The sequence below is a fragment of the Nasonia vitripennis genome, chromosome 4 (assembly GCF_009193385.2).
Source record: "Nasonia vitripennis strain AsymCx chromosome 4, Nvit_psr_1.1, whole genome shotgun sequence".
Lineage (NCBI taxonomy): Eukaryota > Metazoa > Arthropoda > Insecta > Hymenoptera > Pteromalidae > Nasonia > Nasonia vitripennis.
This window is the reverse complement of record NC_045760.1, coordinates 25,683,044-25,697,412: the sequence shown is the minus strand read 5'-3', so window position 1 is coordinate 25,697,412 and position 14,369 is coordinate 25,683,044. Positions and strand designations below refer to the sequence as shown.

The following is a 14,369-nucleotide window of genomic DNA, read 5'->3' as shown; positions in this document are numbered from 1 at the left end:
GCTTCTCAAACTCGCCTTCGTGGCGCTCCCGCGCCACTTGATATACGAATCACAGTGAAAATGAAATTGCGACAAACATAATACAAAAAAGAATGAAATGCAATAAAAAATTAAAAAATATAAAAATACAAAACCAAAAAAAAGAAAAATCCCCTTTTTAGGACTTCTACCTTGTCGTGGTAAAGGGGCTTAAATCGTACTATGAAAGAAACGATAACTAAATGGAGTCAATTCTATATTACAGCTTATAACTATCAAAATATCATGATAAAATTCAGCCGTGTGATTGGATATGCCAAATTGATAAACTTATAAATCTTTTACTCTAACCAAAATACATTTAAACTAAATCTAGGTCTATCAGATAATTATTAATCTATGATAATCGAGTAAAGTAGATATTTAGGTTAGGCAGAAAAAATGTAATACCTAAGAAAAGAAAAAAAAAGATAAAAAATAATGAACTAAAGATACAAACAAGATTCAGATTAGAAATCGAGAAAACGAATACTCGAAAAATAATAAAAGAAAGAAAATGCAGATTGCGTGGAAAAATAAAGAAACCATGGGCTGAAAATAGAGATAGAGATATAACTAAAACTGTATTAAAGGGCTGAATGTAGAACGAGGTAGAAATAGACATAAGAAATATAGAAAATAGGAATATCGATAGAGGTGAAGTTGGAGATGGATAGAAGATACACAATCGATATACAGTACTTAGATATATAATTATAGTTAATCATCATAATATATTATGTTTGTTTGATGTATAACTTCTAGTAGAAGGTCAGACCCACTCTAAAACTTAATAGATATTTTTTTACTTTAAAAAGGCATCTCCATGAATTTTTTGGTCTAGATCCACGGGATCGAACCAGCAGAATTTCGGATTTAAAGGTTTAAATTGCAAATAAGGTAGCCTAAACATATATATATATATATATATATATATATATATATATATATATATATATATATATATATATATATATATATATATATATATTATATATATATATATATATATATATATATATATATATATATATATATATATATATATATATATATATATATATATATATATATTATATATATATATATATATATATATATATATATATATATATATATATATATATATATATATATATATATATATATATATATATATATATATATATATATATATATATATGTATATATATATATATATATATATATATATATATATATATATATATATATATATACATACACTAGTGGGGCTCCGCCCCCTGCTCGCTGCGCTCGCCAACCCCCCGATTCTTGTTTTAGTGTAAATTTAATTTTCAACGTAATTGTTAGAAGTAGCTTAATCAAGACAAAAAAAGAGGTTAAATTCATACCACTTGCATCGATATATATGTATCATTTTTCAAGTAGTAAGTAATTTGTTTTTAAATATAGTACATATTATTAAAATTTGATATAGTGATGATTAAAATATAAAAATTGTGATGCGGGCAACAACTTTTACAAATTACTTTTCGGTTAACGGAATATTGTCTACGAAGAAAAGCACCATATAGATCAAATTTACCGAAAAAATCTAACGTAGATATATGTTGATACGTACCGTCATTATTTACGTTAGTAGGAAATTGATAAATTAAAAACATTTATGATCTTATAAAGTTTTTACAATGCTGAATATAAACACGCGAAAGTGATAACAATACAAAAGCAAAAGACAATGCTTAGTATAAACACATCAAAGTGTCAACAATATAAAAGCAAAAGTCAATGCTTAGTATACGCACATCAAAGTGTTAACAATACAAAAGCAAAATAAAAACCTTATAAGAATTATTTACTTCAAACAAAATCAAACTTTAACAAAAAATATTACAAAAAAACGCTCCTGTCTATTTACCTCATGGGTGGTGTGGAAAAAATAGAAAAAAAAATTTATACCACTCTAACCTCAAAATGCAAACTTTAATTGCAATTTTCGGCTCTCGTGGTATAAAATATCGTATGATACTGTTGTGGGAGGTGTTTTTCTACCTTGCTCGATTTTCTCACTCGCAGTGCTCGTGCGAAAGCCTCGAGAAAGGTAGAAAAGCAGATCCCACAACAGTGTGATAATATACTATTAAGTTATCTCTCTATTGGTTTATCTCTACTCTTATATATAATTTAGATACTACTATGCTATGAGCTTGTAATGGGGGCTTGGAAGAGTTACTACGAAGAATGTGGAATTTTCCCGAGGCTGATACAACATCTTAATGCAGTACTATACCTGATATATTTTAACGGTGGTTTGTTTTTCTTTATAGTAGTAAATTATATTTAAGAAAAAGCTGCTAAAATGTGCTGGGGGGCTGCGGGGGGGCTGCGGGGGGGGCTTTTCAGATTATTCAAATCACATGAAAAATGGAAGAATTTTCCCTTATTTTGCGGGGGGGGGCTGCGGGGGGGCTGCGGGGGGGAGTATGTCCAAAACGTCTATATAATATAGGTAGATATATGACTTTAAGGATATTTTTATTGAAAAGGTGAGAAAATTTTACAAAAAAAAGTATTCTTATGTCTATAGTGAAAAATGCTTCCCTGAGCAGTTATCAATCATTCAAAATAGGCAAAAAACGCAGAAAATGCTTAGCACCTGCTTTTGACCCCCTATAACTCGAAGAGTATCGATGAAAAAAGTCTGAAAAAATTCATAAGACTATTTGGATATCTATAGAACATATTCTCAAACTTATGGCTATATTAATTTTTTAGTTCTCGATTTCACAGAGAACCATCCATTTATTCGTATAAATAATATATATATATATATATATATATATATATATATATATATATATATATATATATATATATGGGTATATATGAAGTTATATATACATATATACAACTTTACACGATTATGACAAATTCGAGAAAATGGTGAAATGAGGTGTCATTGGTCTATCGTTGCCTACAAATGCGGGAATGAAAATATCAAAATTATCGCAGTGACACCTGTTTTTAGGAGTATCAGGGAACCCTTTTCAAGTGGTTTTAGGGGGATACCTTGCGAAACCAGCAGATGAGCGAATTTTGTCCAATTTCCGACACTGTGCGGCGGAGGGTCCAATAGACCCGATCCAAATTCGGTCCGGGGTCAGACAGGGTTGCCCGTTAAGCCCCGACGTGTTTAACTTAACGCTCGAGCTTGTCCTTAGGGAGATGCTCAGCACGGGGGAAGGTCCATACGGTGGTCCAGGGACATTTACGTAGAACACGTAAGCGGCATCAGACAATATCGCGATCTCGAGCCGTGAATGTCTGCTTATAAGCTCCTAAATGTGTAGCGTCCAATACGTGTAGTTGTGTTTGTCTAAAATTATTATATTTCTGGTGTTTGTCCAATACTTATTTATTTATTTATTTATCTATTTATTTATTTATTTATTTACATTCTTAACCAGAGGTCGACTGCTCTAAATAAGCATGGCTGATAGCAGGCCAAGCGCCGTGTTTTCACCCCGTTGTAGTTATTACAACATTAAAACTCTAACTGAAATTAATAAGTTACTCGAGATTTAAGAGGCCGATGATCATTTAACTGACATCTAATTCACAAACATCTCTCAACGCCCAATAATCTCATAGAACGTGTACAGAGTAAAGACAACTCAATCTCAATGAGGTTATATTATGGTGTTTTGATTTACTTGTTCTATCTGTCAATAAGAAGCTTTGCATATTGATTTTGAGATCATGGGGCATTTAGTTTCAGTTGTCTTGTCTGTGTATGAGGATTTAGAACTTGTACCATGACGCATTGTTTGTTTTAGGCGAAATTTCTGGCGAGTTATTTTAAAGTTCCCTAACTGAAAAACGACTAAGTTCTTTGTAAAGTGCAGATATTACGAAAATTAGGCGTCTTGTCTGTTTTAGGAGAAATGTCTGGCAAGAGTTTTTGAAGTTCCCTAACTGAAAAACAATGCTGCAAAAAAATAATGTAATTTTCGAACACCAAACGCACCATAATCACACATTCAATTTTGATGCGGTGGGCCACAAATAATTATTGAGAAAAGATTCAGACTTCTCTTTCAATAACAATTTATTGCGAAAAATTATTTTATTATTATATTAATATTTAAAATATATTTTATTATTATAAATTTATATTATTATTATAAAAAATTTATTCAACATTTGAAATGTGCGAACACTCACTAAATTATTAAACAGGGTCTCATTCGCAATGTTGCGAGCGAGCGCGTAACATTGCGTTTCCTCAAATAGAAATAAAGCATAGTCCAGACCTGAAATGGGGTAGTATAACAAACTGTAGAATCAGTAATTACCCATTCGATGTTTACAATTAAAAACAATGTATTAATTAAATGTGAATGAGACCCAGTTTTATAATTTAGTATGTGTTCGCACATAACTTTGACTAACGTGTATACCAGTGAAACATTTTCTGGAAACATTTCAGAATATTGTTGTTTCAAATTTAATACTGTTTTTGTATTAAATAGAGGAGATTTTGTTTGAATTAATTGTGTGGGCCGTTCCTTGCGGTACTGCAATGCAAGGTCGACCCGCGGCGGAGTCGGAGCAAGCCCCAGACACTCCGCCATATTCCAAAAATCAGTTCGATATTCTGGCTCCTCAATGAGGAGCGTATCAGATATCAAGCTGATAAGAACAGATACTACACTTTGATCTTAGCCAATAGGCCGAGAAGCGATACCAATTCGTCGTTTTCGTTCGCTTATAACACTTTTAGAACGTTATTTTACTTTGGGGTTTCCGTCAGCCACCTAGCGGTCGCTAGCGGTAAGCTCCGCGTCGATGCGATACGCCATACGCATGCGTTGGCCATGAGTGTGTACATAAGGACGCCAGTTTCAAATATGTTTAACCTTTTTACTGTGTTTTATTTTAATTTACAAAATAATAAATTGTTACACTTGTTTATAAAATATATTTTTACGGCAGGAATGTTTTTCAAAATTGTTTAGTGCGGAGAAATATTATATTTAATCCTTTATTGCCATTGCATATTGGCATATTATTCGTTATATATCTAGATGAATATACTCATGCATCAGATAATTATGAAACAGCGGTAATTGATGTAACGAAAAGAATTCGATAAACATCATACATATGATAAGACTTTTTGACAAACGTACGTTCGCACTTAATTTTATGATTCCCATGCTGTGAGTAGCAATACATTCAAAAGCCCAAGGTAAAGTTACGCAATAATGCAACTGTAAACTCGTATAGTGTAAGCAAAAGTCTTCTGAAACAGCATAGGTATGGATACTTTTTTGACTCACAATATATGTCTCAATGAACTAGCCATAATTTTATACTCATTCATTCGCACCTGTAGTTCGTGCACTAACTTAATTGTATGCGTATAAAATTGTAAAAATGGACACAACCGTACAGCTTAGCACAAGTGCGTCGAGAAAGCGTAAAAAACGTTGCTGCACAACTGGTTTGCTTGAATACTACTAAAGATATTATAAACAACACGCATTATTACCTGGGTCACGTAAGCGTAGACTCTGCCCTCGTCCGACAGTCTGGACCAAAGAGGAGCACCAATTATCAGGTCGTCCCTGCCGTCGCTGTTGACGTCGCAAGCCGTCAGCGCAGAGCCGAAATACTCGCCGTATTGCTCGCCATCGAGTATGTCCTTTACCAGCAGCTGCCTATTCGCATGGCTGGGGAACTGATAAACGAATACCTTGCCCCGGGTTCTGGAACTGCGAGGGGCACCAGCGGCGTACAACACTTCGCCCGGCTCGTAGAACTGACCGGACGTGATCGCGTAGCCTGATTACATACGAATAATACGCAAAAATAAAAATCGTCTGCGACTCTTGATGTTAAAATTACCAAGTATACTCACCGAAGTAGTCGCTTCTCTCGAATCTGGCGTCGCCGAGAATTTTCGGAATCGTGGCTTCGAAATTGTCAGTGGCGCTGTCCCACAGCTTCTCGGTGAGCAGTAAGCTCGATCCTGACCAGATCGCGGCCCCAGGTGCACCGAGCGCGAATTGCAGCCGACTGTTGGTCGGCCAGTGCACGGAGAATCCAGCCTCGGCCATTCCGTGGTCGTAGTAGTTATTTCCGTCCATCATCGACACAGTCTGCGATGCCGTCTTCGAGAGCGGAAAGTATCGCCGACTGGTACCGCGTCTGGAGACTCCGCTCGAGAAGCACATCCCGTTCATGTAGGACCTTTTCGGCGCGTATAAGGTCTCTTTCTTCCAGCGTGGCGCACAGATCTGAACATAAATGTAGAGTTGCACGATTTCAGCGATTAAATAATAAATTAAAATAACAGAACGTTAAAAAAGGAAACGAATCTCGAATTGAATTTTTTCAAATAAACATAAATACACCGTCGCTATATATAACATACCGCGACTCTCGCTTCCGTCGACTCGTCCTCCCGCGGCACACGAAGGTCCATGCTGGCACCCAACCAGCTTCCATCCTTGACCTGACGTTCACCACTGACGTCTATGAGCCACTCGCTGCAGGAGCCGTTAGCCGGTGAGCAGCGGTACACGGCTCCGGGCTCGAAGACGCCGGGAAAAAAGCTCGAATTGGCTCTAGGTGCCCCGACGAGCAGCACCGAGTCTTCGCCGCCGGCGTAAAGCGCTACCGAATAGCCGAAGTAGCTTTCGCCTGCCGCCGCTTCGCTGCTGAATATCTTTGGATGCTTATCGTCGACGTTGTAACCCAGAGCCTGATGATGATGCAGATGCAACGTGGACAGCAGCGCTAATAGAAACAACATTGTCCGACAAATTTGAGCACGATATTACAGCGTGCGGCTATTTTAGAGAAATAAAAGCACACTAGTTCACTCGACTATACACTCGACCACAGCTCGGCCGCGAATTTAATCACTGATAGACACTTCCCTCTCAACACGTGCATGTGTACGTTAATTAAAGCTTCTCCGTCCGATCGCGACTTTTATCGCGCGCGCTTATAATGAGTTATGATTGTACACTAGTCGTTCAAGTTTGAGCGAAAGAATCGCAGAGCAACATCTCTCGCGACCGATGGACTTCGACTGACGACTTGGCATAAGGAGGTGTATTAACTATAACATTCTTGAGTCACAGGAAGGATGCGCGTGCGATATGTGCGGATAGTGTTTTTTTATGACGTCATACTCGTCGCGCGGTTCTGGCACTACGTTTTTGTACAAATACACTTGCTGCTCATTACTCATGCCGAAAGAGATTAAAGATTCGGTTTGAATTTTAGCTCGTTCTTGGACACGTTATCTGCGTGTAGCGATGCTCGTTTTACTTTATTGCATTTAAAATAAGGCGCTGCATTTATGCGTTCGTTTTGTTAATCATCTCAGTTGTGACTCAGAGTTTCTCGAAAAAAGTCTTGATCACTGCAGTGCGCTGACTGGCTGGTGTTTCCTCGATACTATTTCAACGACGTATATACAAATAAAGCAGATTTATACCTGTTGCAGGACGAACTTGGTCATGTTATAATAAAAATCTCTAGAAAAAATAGTGGTGTTGCAGGATGTTGAAGCCATTGATGAAGTAATTTGATTGATAGTTGAGAAACAAATTGAGAGTGCAGTAGCAAAGACTTGGCGAATTTAGAATTGAGCTTGACAAAAATAATTTTGGAGCAACAATATTCCTTATCATTTAAATAAATTCTGTTTGTTTCAACTAAAATCATTTACTTCAAAATTTTTACTTAAGAACTACTATTTATCTAGGGTCAAACAAACGTATTTGCAAAAAGCCACATTAATAAAAGTATCCATGGACAAATTTGTTCCTTTTTTAAAGTAAATCTAATACAGTAACTCAGCTTTGAGGTTTTTTCTGCAACAAAATTTTAGGCATGCGTATAACAATTTTTACAGAAAAGACTAGTGGCAAGGTTTCTAAAGTGAAAATAAAATTAACAATAATTCGGGTGTTACCTCAATGGAATTTAAGACGACGGAGCGGCAAGTGTGCATTAAAATAATAATTAAAAAAAAATTATTCTTAATTTTAATTTTTTCGTAATTTTATCTTATTTTTTGACAACTGCTGATCAACTGATTCAACCTTACCTGCTGAACATACATACTTAACATTCCTTTAACTGATTTACTACATTGATTAACGTACACGAATAATCATTTAGAAAAACATTTAAAAGTTACAAAAGCTTGAACATTATTTTTAATGATTTCATAATTTTAAAGGTAAAATTAGCTAATCTGAAAGATACAGACTTACGTTTATGAAGTCAAAACTTATAATTATCGCAATTTTATGTTGTCAAAGATTTTCTATATCCGCATAATGCGCTGTTATAACTTTGAAAAAAATCGTCACTCCCCGCGAAGCTAATGGAACATCTTGAAGTATCGCACATCTATTCAAGTTTTAAGTATGAAAAGTGCTTCCGCCACAAAGTTGGTATCAGAGATAAAAATGTATTAAAAAAAAAAATGTTTCTACTATAGAACAGGGATACAGAAGAGATATGATTCTCGCTTTACGTTATGTGCTTGTATATTTTTGTAGATTTTCATTCTATTGGATGTATAAATGGTAAAATCAAACGTAATGCCTCTAATTTAATCGATACATCAATCTTATGCTGTAAAGTATTTTCTTACTCAATTAATTATTGTATTTTCACAAAATAACATATAAGAACAATATTTATTGTACTTTATATTTTCCCATCACACATTAATTTATTAACAATACAAACTACTTTATTATAGCTAAATTAAATTGATATCTAATTGCATCGTCCATGTATAAATACACATATATATCTACACTGGAGCCATTTGCACTCCATACTGAATTTTTTCTCCAACTGTCTTTCTCATCATTATCATCATCAAAGGTTTGAAGTCGCAATCACTTATTACATTATAATATTAAAGGCCAAAAATTAAAATTAAAAATTAAATGTTTGTATGAAAGAGATCGTATAAACAAATTTAACAAATTCTGTGGCAAATAATGTTATAGATGATTAAACACAAACTTAAACTATGTATGTTAAGTTTTTTAAGGGAAGAGTACACTAAAATTCCAAACGTTTTCGTTTCGTAATATTTTTGTTCCGAATTTCATTTCTGTATTCCTCACACAAAATCTCTAAAAGATTTTCTTTTATTTTTATAGTTAGTTGTTTCTTTGCCAATAAGAATTAAACAAACGCAGCGTGACGTTTTAAATTTTAAAATTTCTCACTACTTGCCCAACTGATGGTGAACATTTCCATACCAGGCATCTAACTAGGTTATCCTGACAAAACAATAACAAAAGAGATTTAATCGGTTTATAGCGGATAAATTGTTCTAGCCTCTTTTTTAAAAATTTCAGCGTATCACTCTTCCAAATGAAATTAAAGTTAAGATTAAATTACGAATGGGCACTGAGTAGTACAAATAGTTCGACGCTCAACTCATATTTTGTGTTATATAAAAATATATGTATACAGCTCAGGAATCACAGATTCATTATGTACACGCAAAAGGATTTCTTAGGTTGTTTCTCTTCTGCTCCTTTAAAATTCAATCATCGGAAGAATCGCTGGAGCTCGGTGTGTGCGCCACAATACGTTTCCTGTAACTACGTCTTACTCTGTCAATTTTCTTCTCGATCGTCTCGCGACACTTTCTTTCTAACTCGCGCTCGGAACTTTCTCGCTGGGATAATTTCTCTGTTGTGGAAACATTATTTTTTTCGCTCGTTGAGACGCCCGAAGTAATACCACTGTCAGACGTGATAGAAGCCATGTGTTTTGAATTTTTCGTCGGAGTCTCAAGTTCTTTCTCTGCTGCCCCATTCTGTGCGTGAGTTAGCTCTCGTTTACCAAGAATCGTACTAGTTTCGGATTCATTGCTGACTTTTTGTCTTTTGCTCTTAACGCGAGTATCGCGACGCGTTTGTTTGGCCGAAGACGTCGCTGTCGCTTTACTCTTATTACGGGTGATCTTGCGCTTCGGTGTTTCCTTGGTGGTCGAACTATCAGAGTCAGTTTTCGCATACCGACCTCGCTTTCCCGCTGTACGGCTCTGAACTTTAACGGCTTTATCTTCGCAACTACTACTGCTGCTAGAGCGCGACTGACGCTGTCGAGTTTCAACAGTAGACGTGTAGCGTGAACGTCGCGAAGATACGACACCGCTGCTTGTGCTCGGTTGTGTTGCATCCAGTGGCTGCTGCAATAAAACGAAAAAACATTGATTAAACCTTAATGCAGTTGTAAAACGGTATGTTAAATATAACCATTATTACATAAGAATTTTTATTCTTGCTGTTTGATGTCGGTGGTTCTTCGAACTCCGAATCGCTGTTGTCCTTCGCGTTATTCAGTTTCCTGCGCGTCCTGTTCTTTCTCGCCGAGAGGCGTAAGCTATGTTTCCTCTTCACGCCTTGAGTAGGTCGCAGTGTGATTTTTATGGTCTTGTTTTTTTTGCGGGTTGAAGTTTTACTTTCTGGTTCACTAGCTGACGCATGTCCCTCAACTAGGTTTGCCGAAGTCGTGGCTGCTGCTGCCGTCGATGTATTTTCTTTTTTTGTGACCGTATTACCGTTTGTTATTTGAGTACCGGCTTCAAGAGCAGCAAGGCGCATAAGTTTGTCACGACAATTGGCGATAAGACGAGTTATATGATTTGGTGATTCGAGCGGACGTTCTGAAGCGTTGGACGTGCCATTTGTGTTAAGAGTAGAGCCAAGGAAGCAGCGAAGCATCAACTGATCATCTGACGCATTTGAGTCTGAGGAAAAAACAACCATTTCCATTATTTGTGAAATGTGATTTTTTTAACATTTTTATGATAGTTTTGAAACCGAAAAAGCTACCTTCAGGATCCGATTGATTATTATGATCCGAAGCATTATTATTTTCAGAATCACTTGGACTTTGTGGAGTAGGCATGTCCTCTAAGCTCCAACTTTCGATTTCTCTTTGTACAAGAGAATCGAAAAATGCCATCATTCTTTGGTCTTCGTCAGTCGATTGATGGCTATAGTCGTGTGTCATAAATTGAGCACTTCTTAAAACTAAACCAATGTATTCATCGTGTGTATATACCCTGCGCTGTTTTTCCTCTTTATCGTCATCTCTCTGGAAAATTTAAAAGTTCACGAACGTAAAATAATAAAATAAAGTGCATGTCGCGTGAAACAAAAACTTATCTTTGATAGCCTTACCTTTAATCCTCCTAAACATTTATCACCAAGCGGAAATGGCGACCATAATTTTATTATTTTTTCAACACCTGAAGAGGCGATAATGCAACTGGCACTATTGTAACGAACTTGATTAACAATGGATCTATGACCGCGCAAAATTATGTGTGCAGAGTCGACCCATTTAACAGAATCATCATCTGGAATTTTCCACATGTACAAGTTGAAATCATCAGAGCCTAAAATAAGAAATTTGTATTATATGATTGACAAACATTTTGTTGCACATTGTTTACTTTTTTCAATTCGATTACTTGCCTGATAGTATGTATTCATCATTGCTTCCAGCAAAACAGCACGACTTCATTGTGCAGCTATTGTAGTATCCAGGATGATCAAACTGACATAAATGTGTTGCAGAGTTCACAGCATACAGAACAGGAGGTAAACGCTTTCGAATGGCAAGTAATGTTGTACCTGCTTCATTGAACCTGACATTCATACAACTTTGCGCTGGTCCTTCAGATCCATAGCGTAAAACTGGTCTGAAAATTGAGTACAATTATAACAATAAAATATAATGAGAAAACTGATGAATTTTTAAAAAATCTTGAAATATTAATTACTTTAACGGTTTTCGCACATCCCACATACTAACTCCTTCTTTTGCATTAGCAGTGGCCAACATAACTGGATTGATTGGGTTGAACATCACGGAATGAAAAGGATTTTTATGTTGCGCCAGACAAAAGAAGGATTCTGGTGAGTTGGCGGAACCTCTGATATCATAAATCAATACACGTCCATCATCACAGGCGCTTGAAAATACGTTGTCGTTATGTGGATGCACTGATAAACCATAAACAGGCTTTTCATGGCGAAAGAAGTTTAGAACGTCAGTCCTGAAAGTACAAATGAGATAAGGGTTCTGAAAACAAAGTATACATAAGTGATTTAACTTACGTTTTCAAATCATGAACAATGACTTGATCATCATTTCCTGCAGAAAATATTTTTGATTTGCTACTGTTGTAGCCAAGGCAAAATATATTGCTCAAATGATGAGCTTTCATCATAATAGGCTTTCCGTGTTCCTGAATGGATCTTTCGACATCCCACAGCAAAACCCTCTTGTCATCTCCACCTGTCAAAGAGAAAAAATATCAAAGATTGATGAGCAATGTTAAGTTTTACAAATCTCATCGAAAAGAGAAACAAATTACCAGAAATGAGGAGATCGCCCTCTTTTGAGAACTCAATGGCATTGACGCATCCATAATGAGAGTAGAGGTCCTTTCTAAAAAGATTCTGAGCATTGGACAGTCTAGAGTCCAGAAGAGCTTTGCAATAATCAACCTTATCATCGATCTGCCTAGCTATCATATAGGAGATCGGATTGCAGGGATTTGAAAAAGCACTGGACTTGGACATGATTCCAGGGGCGAGAGCTTTGCTCTTGTCTTCGGGATGAACCTGATTCAGGCTAGACTTCCTCTTCTTCCTGCCGCAACGATGGCAAGTTCGCCAGCGATCTACCGTCGGAATCGTCGTCGCCTCTTTTTTACTGCTTCTATCTCCCATTTAATGCTCCGCCAAAGTGGCTCTCTCCCTCTCCTTCTTCTTTTGTCCGTGTGTACAATGTAGAACTACGTGATGACGGGCCAAACTGTCGGCTATGAGTAAGACGAAATTCCGAGTTCCCTAATATTAATACCCTTTTCAACGCACACGCGCACATATAGAAAAAATCTCTCGGCTTTACTTGGTCATCGGAGAAGATCTCGACAGTCCTATATCTACACCTGATTGCGCTGTCTTCTTCTATTTTTCCGCTTACACTGCAGTTAAATGTAGTGTAGCTGAGTGTGCGTCCTATCTTTGCTGCGCATTGGTATATTATTACGACACCCTCTTTCTCTCTCTCTCTCTTCCCCCCCTAAGCGCTAGAACTTTGTTTTTCTTTACTCTTATTGTTGTAGGCGTCGGCCTGGCGCGAGCGCAGGGCTCCGCTGACGCAGTCCTCTAGGTGCAGACGATCAGCTGATTGGAATGCCGAGAGAGAGAGAGAGAGAGAGATTTCGTATAGACGTCAGTCGCAAACTCCTGCTGGATGATGCTGCTTCCCTTATGTTCGAGTCCCGATGCTAAATCGATGCGATTTCTCCAGACGACTCCGAAATTTTTTCCGTACGAACTACTTGTCGCGCTCGGTCGCGCTTCCTCTTGTAACTCGTAGACTGCATGTGCACACGTGTTGCAGAGCCAGCTCTTTCTACTCTGGCTTCGATACTTGTGCAGTGCTGCAGTTGGGTCTCTCTCGCTCTATATATATATATGTGTGTGTATATATATCGCCTTCACTCTCGAATGTCTCTCTTGGGCTTCCTTTTTTCTATAACTACTTCTGGCTCATCGCATCTTGAGAATTCAAGATTTATATTGCCTTGATGAGTTGGAGTTGAAGGTGACTTTCTGTTTACTTACGCTGAGTGTTGGAAGCTGGGCATTTTTTTATTGTTTCGAGCATAAGAAGACGTCAGCTACACTGATTCAGAGACTCTCCCTGCCCCTGCAGACAGCTCTCCCTCTGTTGCCTGTTGTTATGACAAACGTCAGGTTGTGCTGGGGCTTTAACTGTTGGTATACTGCACTAGCGCACCTATGGTAGTAGGACATATAATAAGTATTTTCATCCTTTCTCTCTCCCTCCGGCTAATCGGCTATGGCCGCTACCGAGTTTCGGAGTTTTTTCCGTTTTAGAAACAAAAACACTCTGCGCGATCCAATACGATCGATAGTCACGTGTAATTTTTTATACCGAGCTGTAGAAAGTATTACAGACATAAAAAAGCGGAGGGATCACCACATACCATAATATTACCGTCTCGATAGGTCGAAAATTATCTGTCAGCATCACAGAGTGCCGATTTGAGTTTTCTGCATTTCGGCTTCTTTATACTATTAATAAGTATCCCTGATAGTAAAAGTATAGATACACAAGATCATTTTAAGCATTTTCCTAACCTGCAAATAAGCACCATTATAATTTTGATCTTCTTTCGGCTATTTAAAAATCCCGCGTTAACGCACTGTCGGTAACGTAGCTAACACAGTATATATATATATATATAAGGTAACCCGCCG

The 14,369-nt window shown here is 37.0% G+C and overlaps 2 protein-coding genes and 1 non-coding gene across 5 annotated transcripts in view; all 3 read right to left on the bottom strand.

Annotated features, from left to right (window-relative positions):
• Positions 1 to 7,282, bottom strand: part of LOC103317518 (integrin alpha-9) — a 98,411-nt gene extending 91,129 nt beyond the window's left edge. The window contains exons 1-3 of the mRNA XM_031930519.2: positions 6,440 to 7,282; positions 5,924 to 6,302; positions 5,555 to 5,847 (exon numbers count right to left, since the gene is read on the bottom strand). Coding sequence (XP_031786379.1) covers positions 5,555 to 5,847; positions 5,924 to 6,302; positions 6,440 to 6,820 — 1,053 coding nt within the window. The 5' untranslated portion in view covers positions 6,821 to 7,282. The remainder of the gene's footprint in view (positions 1 to 5,554; positions 5,848 to 5,923; positions 6,303 to 6,439) is intronic.
• LOC116417484 lies at positions 4,553 to 4,745 on the bottom strand. Its single transcript, XR_004227739.1, has one exon. It is a non-coding gene; the product is annotated as a U2 spliceosomal RNA (small nuclear RNA).
• A 1,428-nt stretch (positions 7,283 to 8,710) lies between the features above and the next one.
• Positions 8,711 to 14,298, bottom strand: LOC100117364 (DDB1- and CUL4-associated factor 5). Of its 3 annotated transcripts, none has more exons than XM_031930521.2 (9): positions 14,096 to 14,298; positions 12,449 to 13,884; positions 12,189 to 12,369; positions 11,852 to 12,127; positions 11,544 to 11,770; positions 11,247 to 11,464; positions 10,896 to 11,160; positions 10,326 to 10,810; positions 8,711 to 10,249 (listed from the first exon to the last, which is right to left on the bottom strand). In XM_031930521.2, the coding sequence occupies exons 2-9, from the start codon at positions 12,804 to 12,806 to the stop codon at positions 9,599 to 9,601; spliced, it is 2,661 nt and encodes an 886-aa protein (XP_031786381.1). In that variant the 5' UTR covers positions 12,807 to 13,884; positions 14,096 to 14,298; the 3' UTR covers positions 8,711 to 9,598. The 3 variants fall into 3 exon arrangements, with proteins under 3 accessions (XP_031786381.1, XP_031786383.1, XP_031786382.1); XM_031930522.2 differs by lacking the exon at positions 14,096 to 14,298 and having other exon boundaries at positions 8,729 to 10,249; positions 12,449 to 12,898; positions 12,988 to 13,873; XM_031930523.2 differs by lacking the exon at positions 14,096 to 14,298 and having other exon boundaries at positions 8,711 to 10,246; positions 12,449 to 13,771.
• Between the last annotated feature and the right edge of the window lie 71 nt (positions 14,299 to 14,369).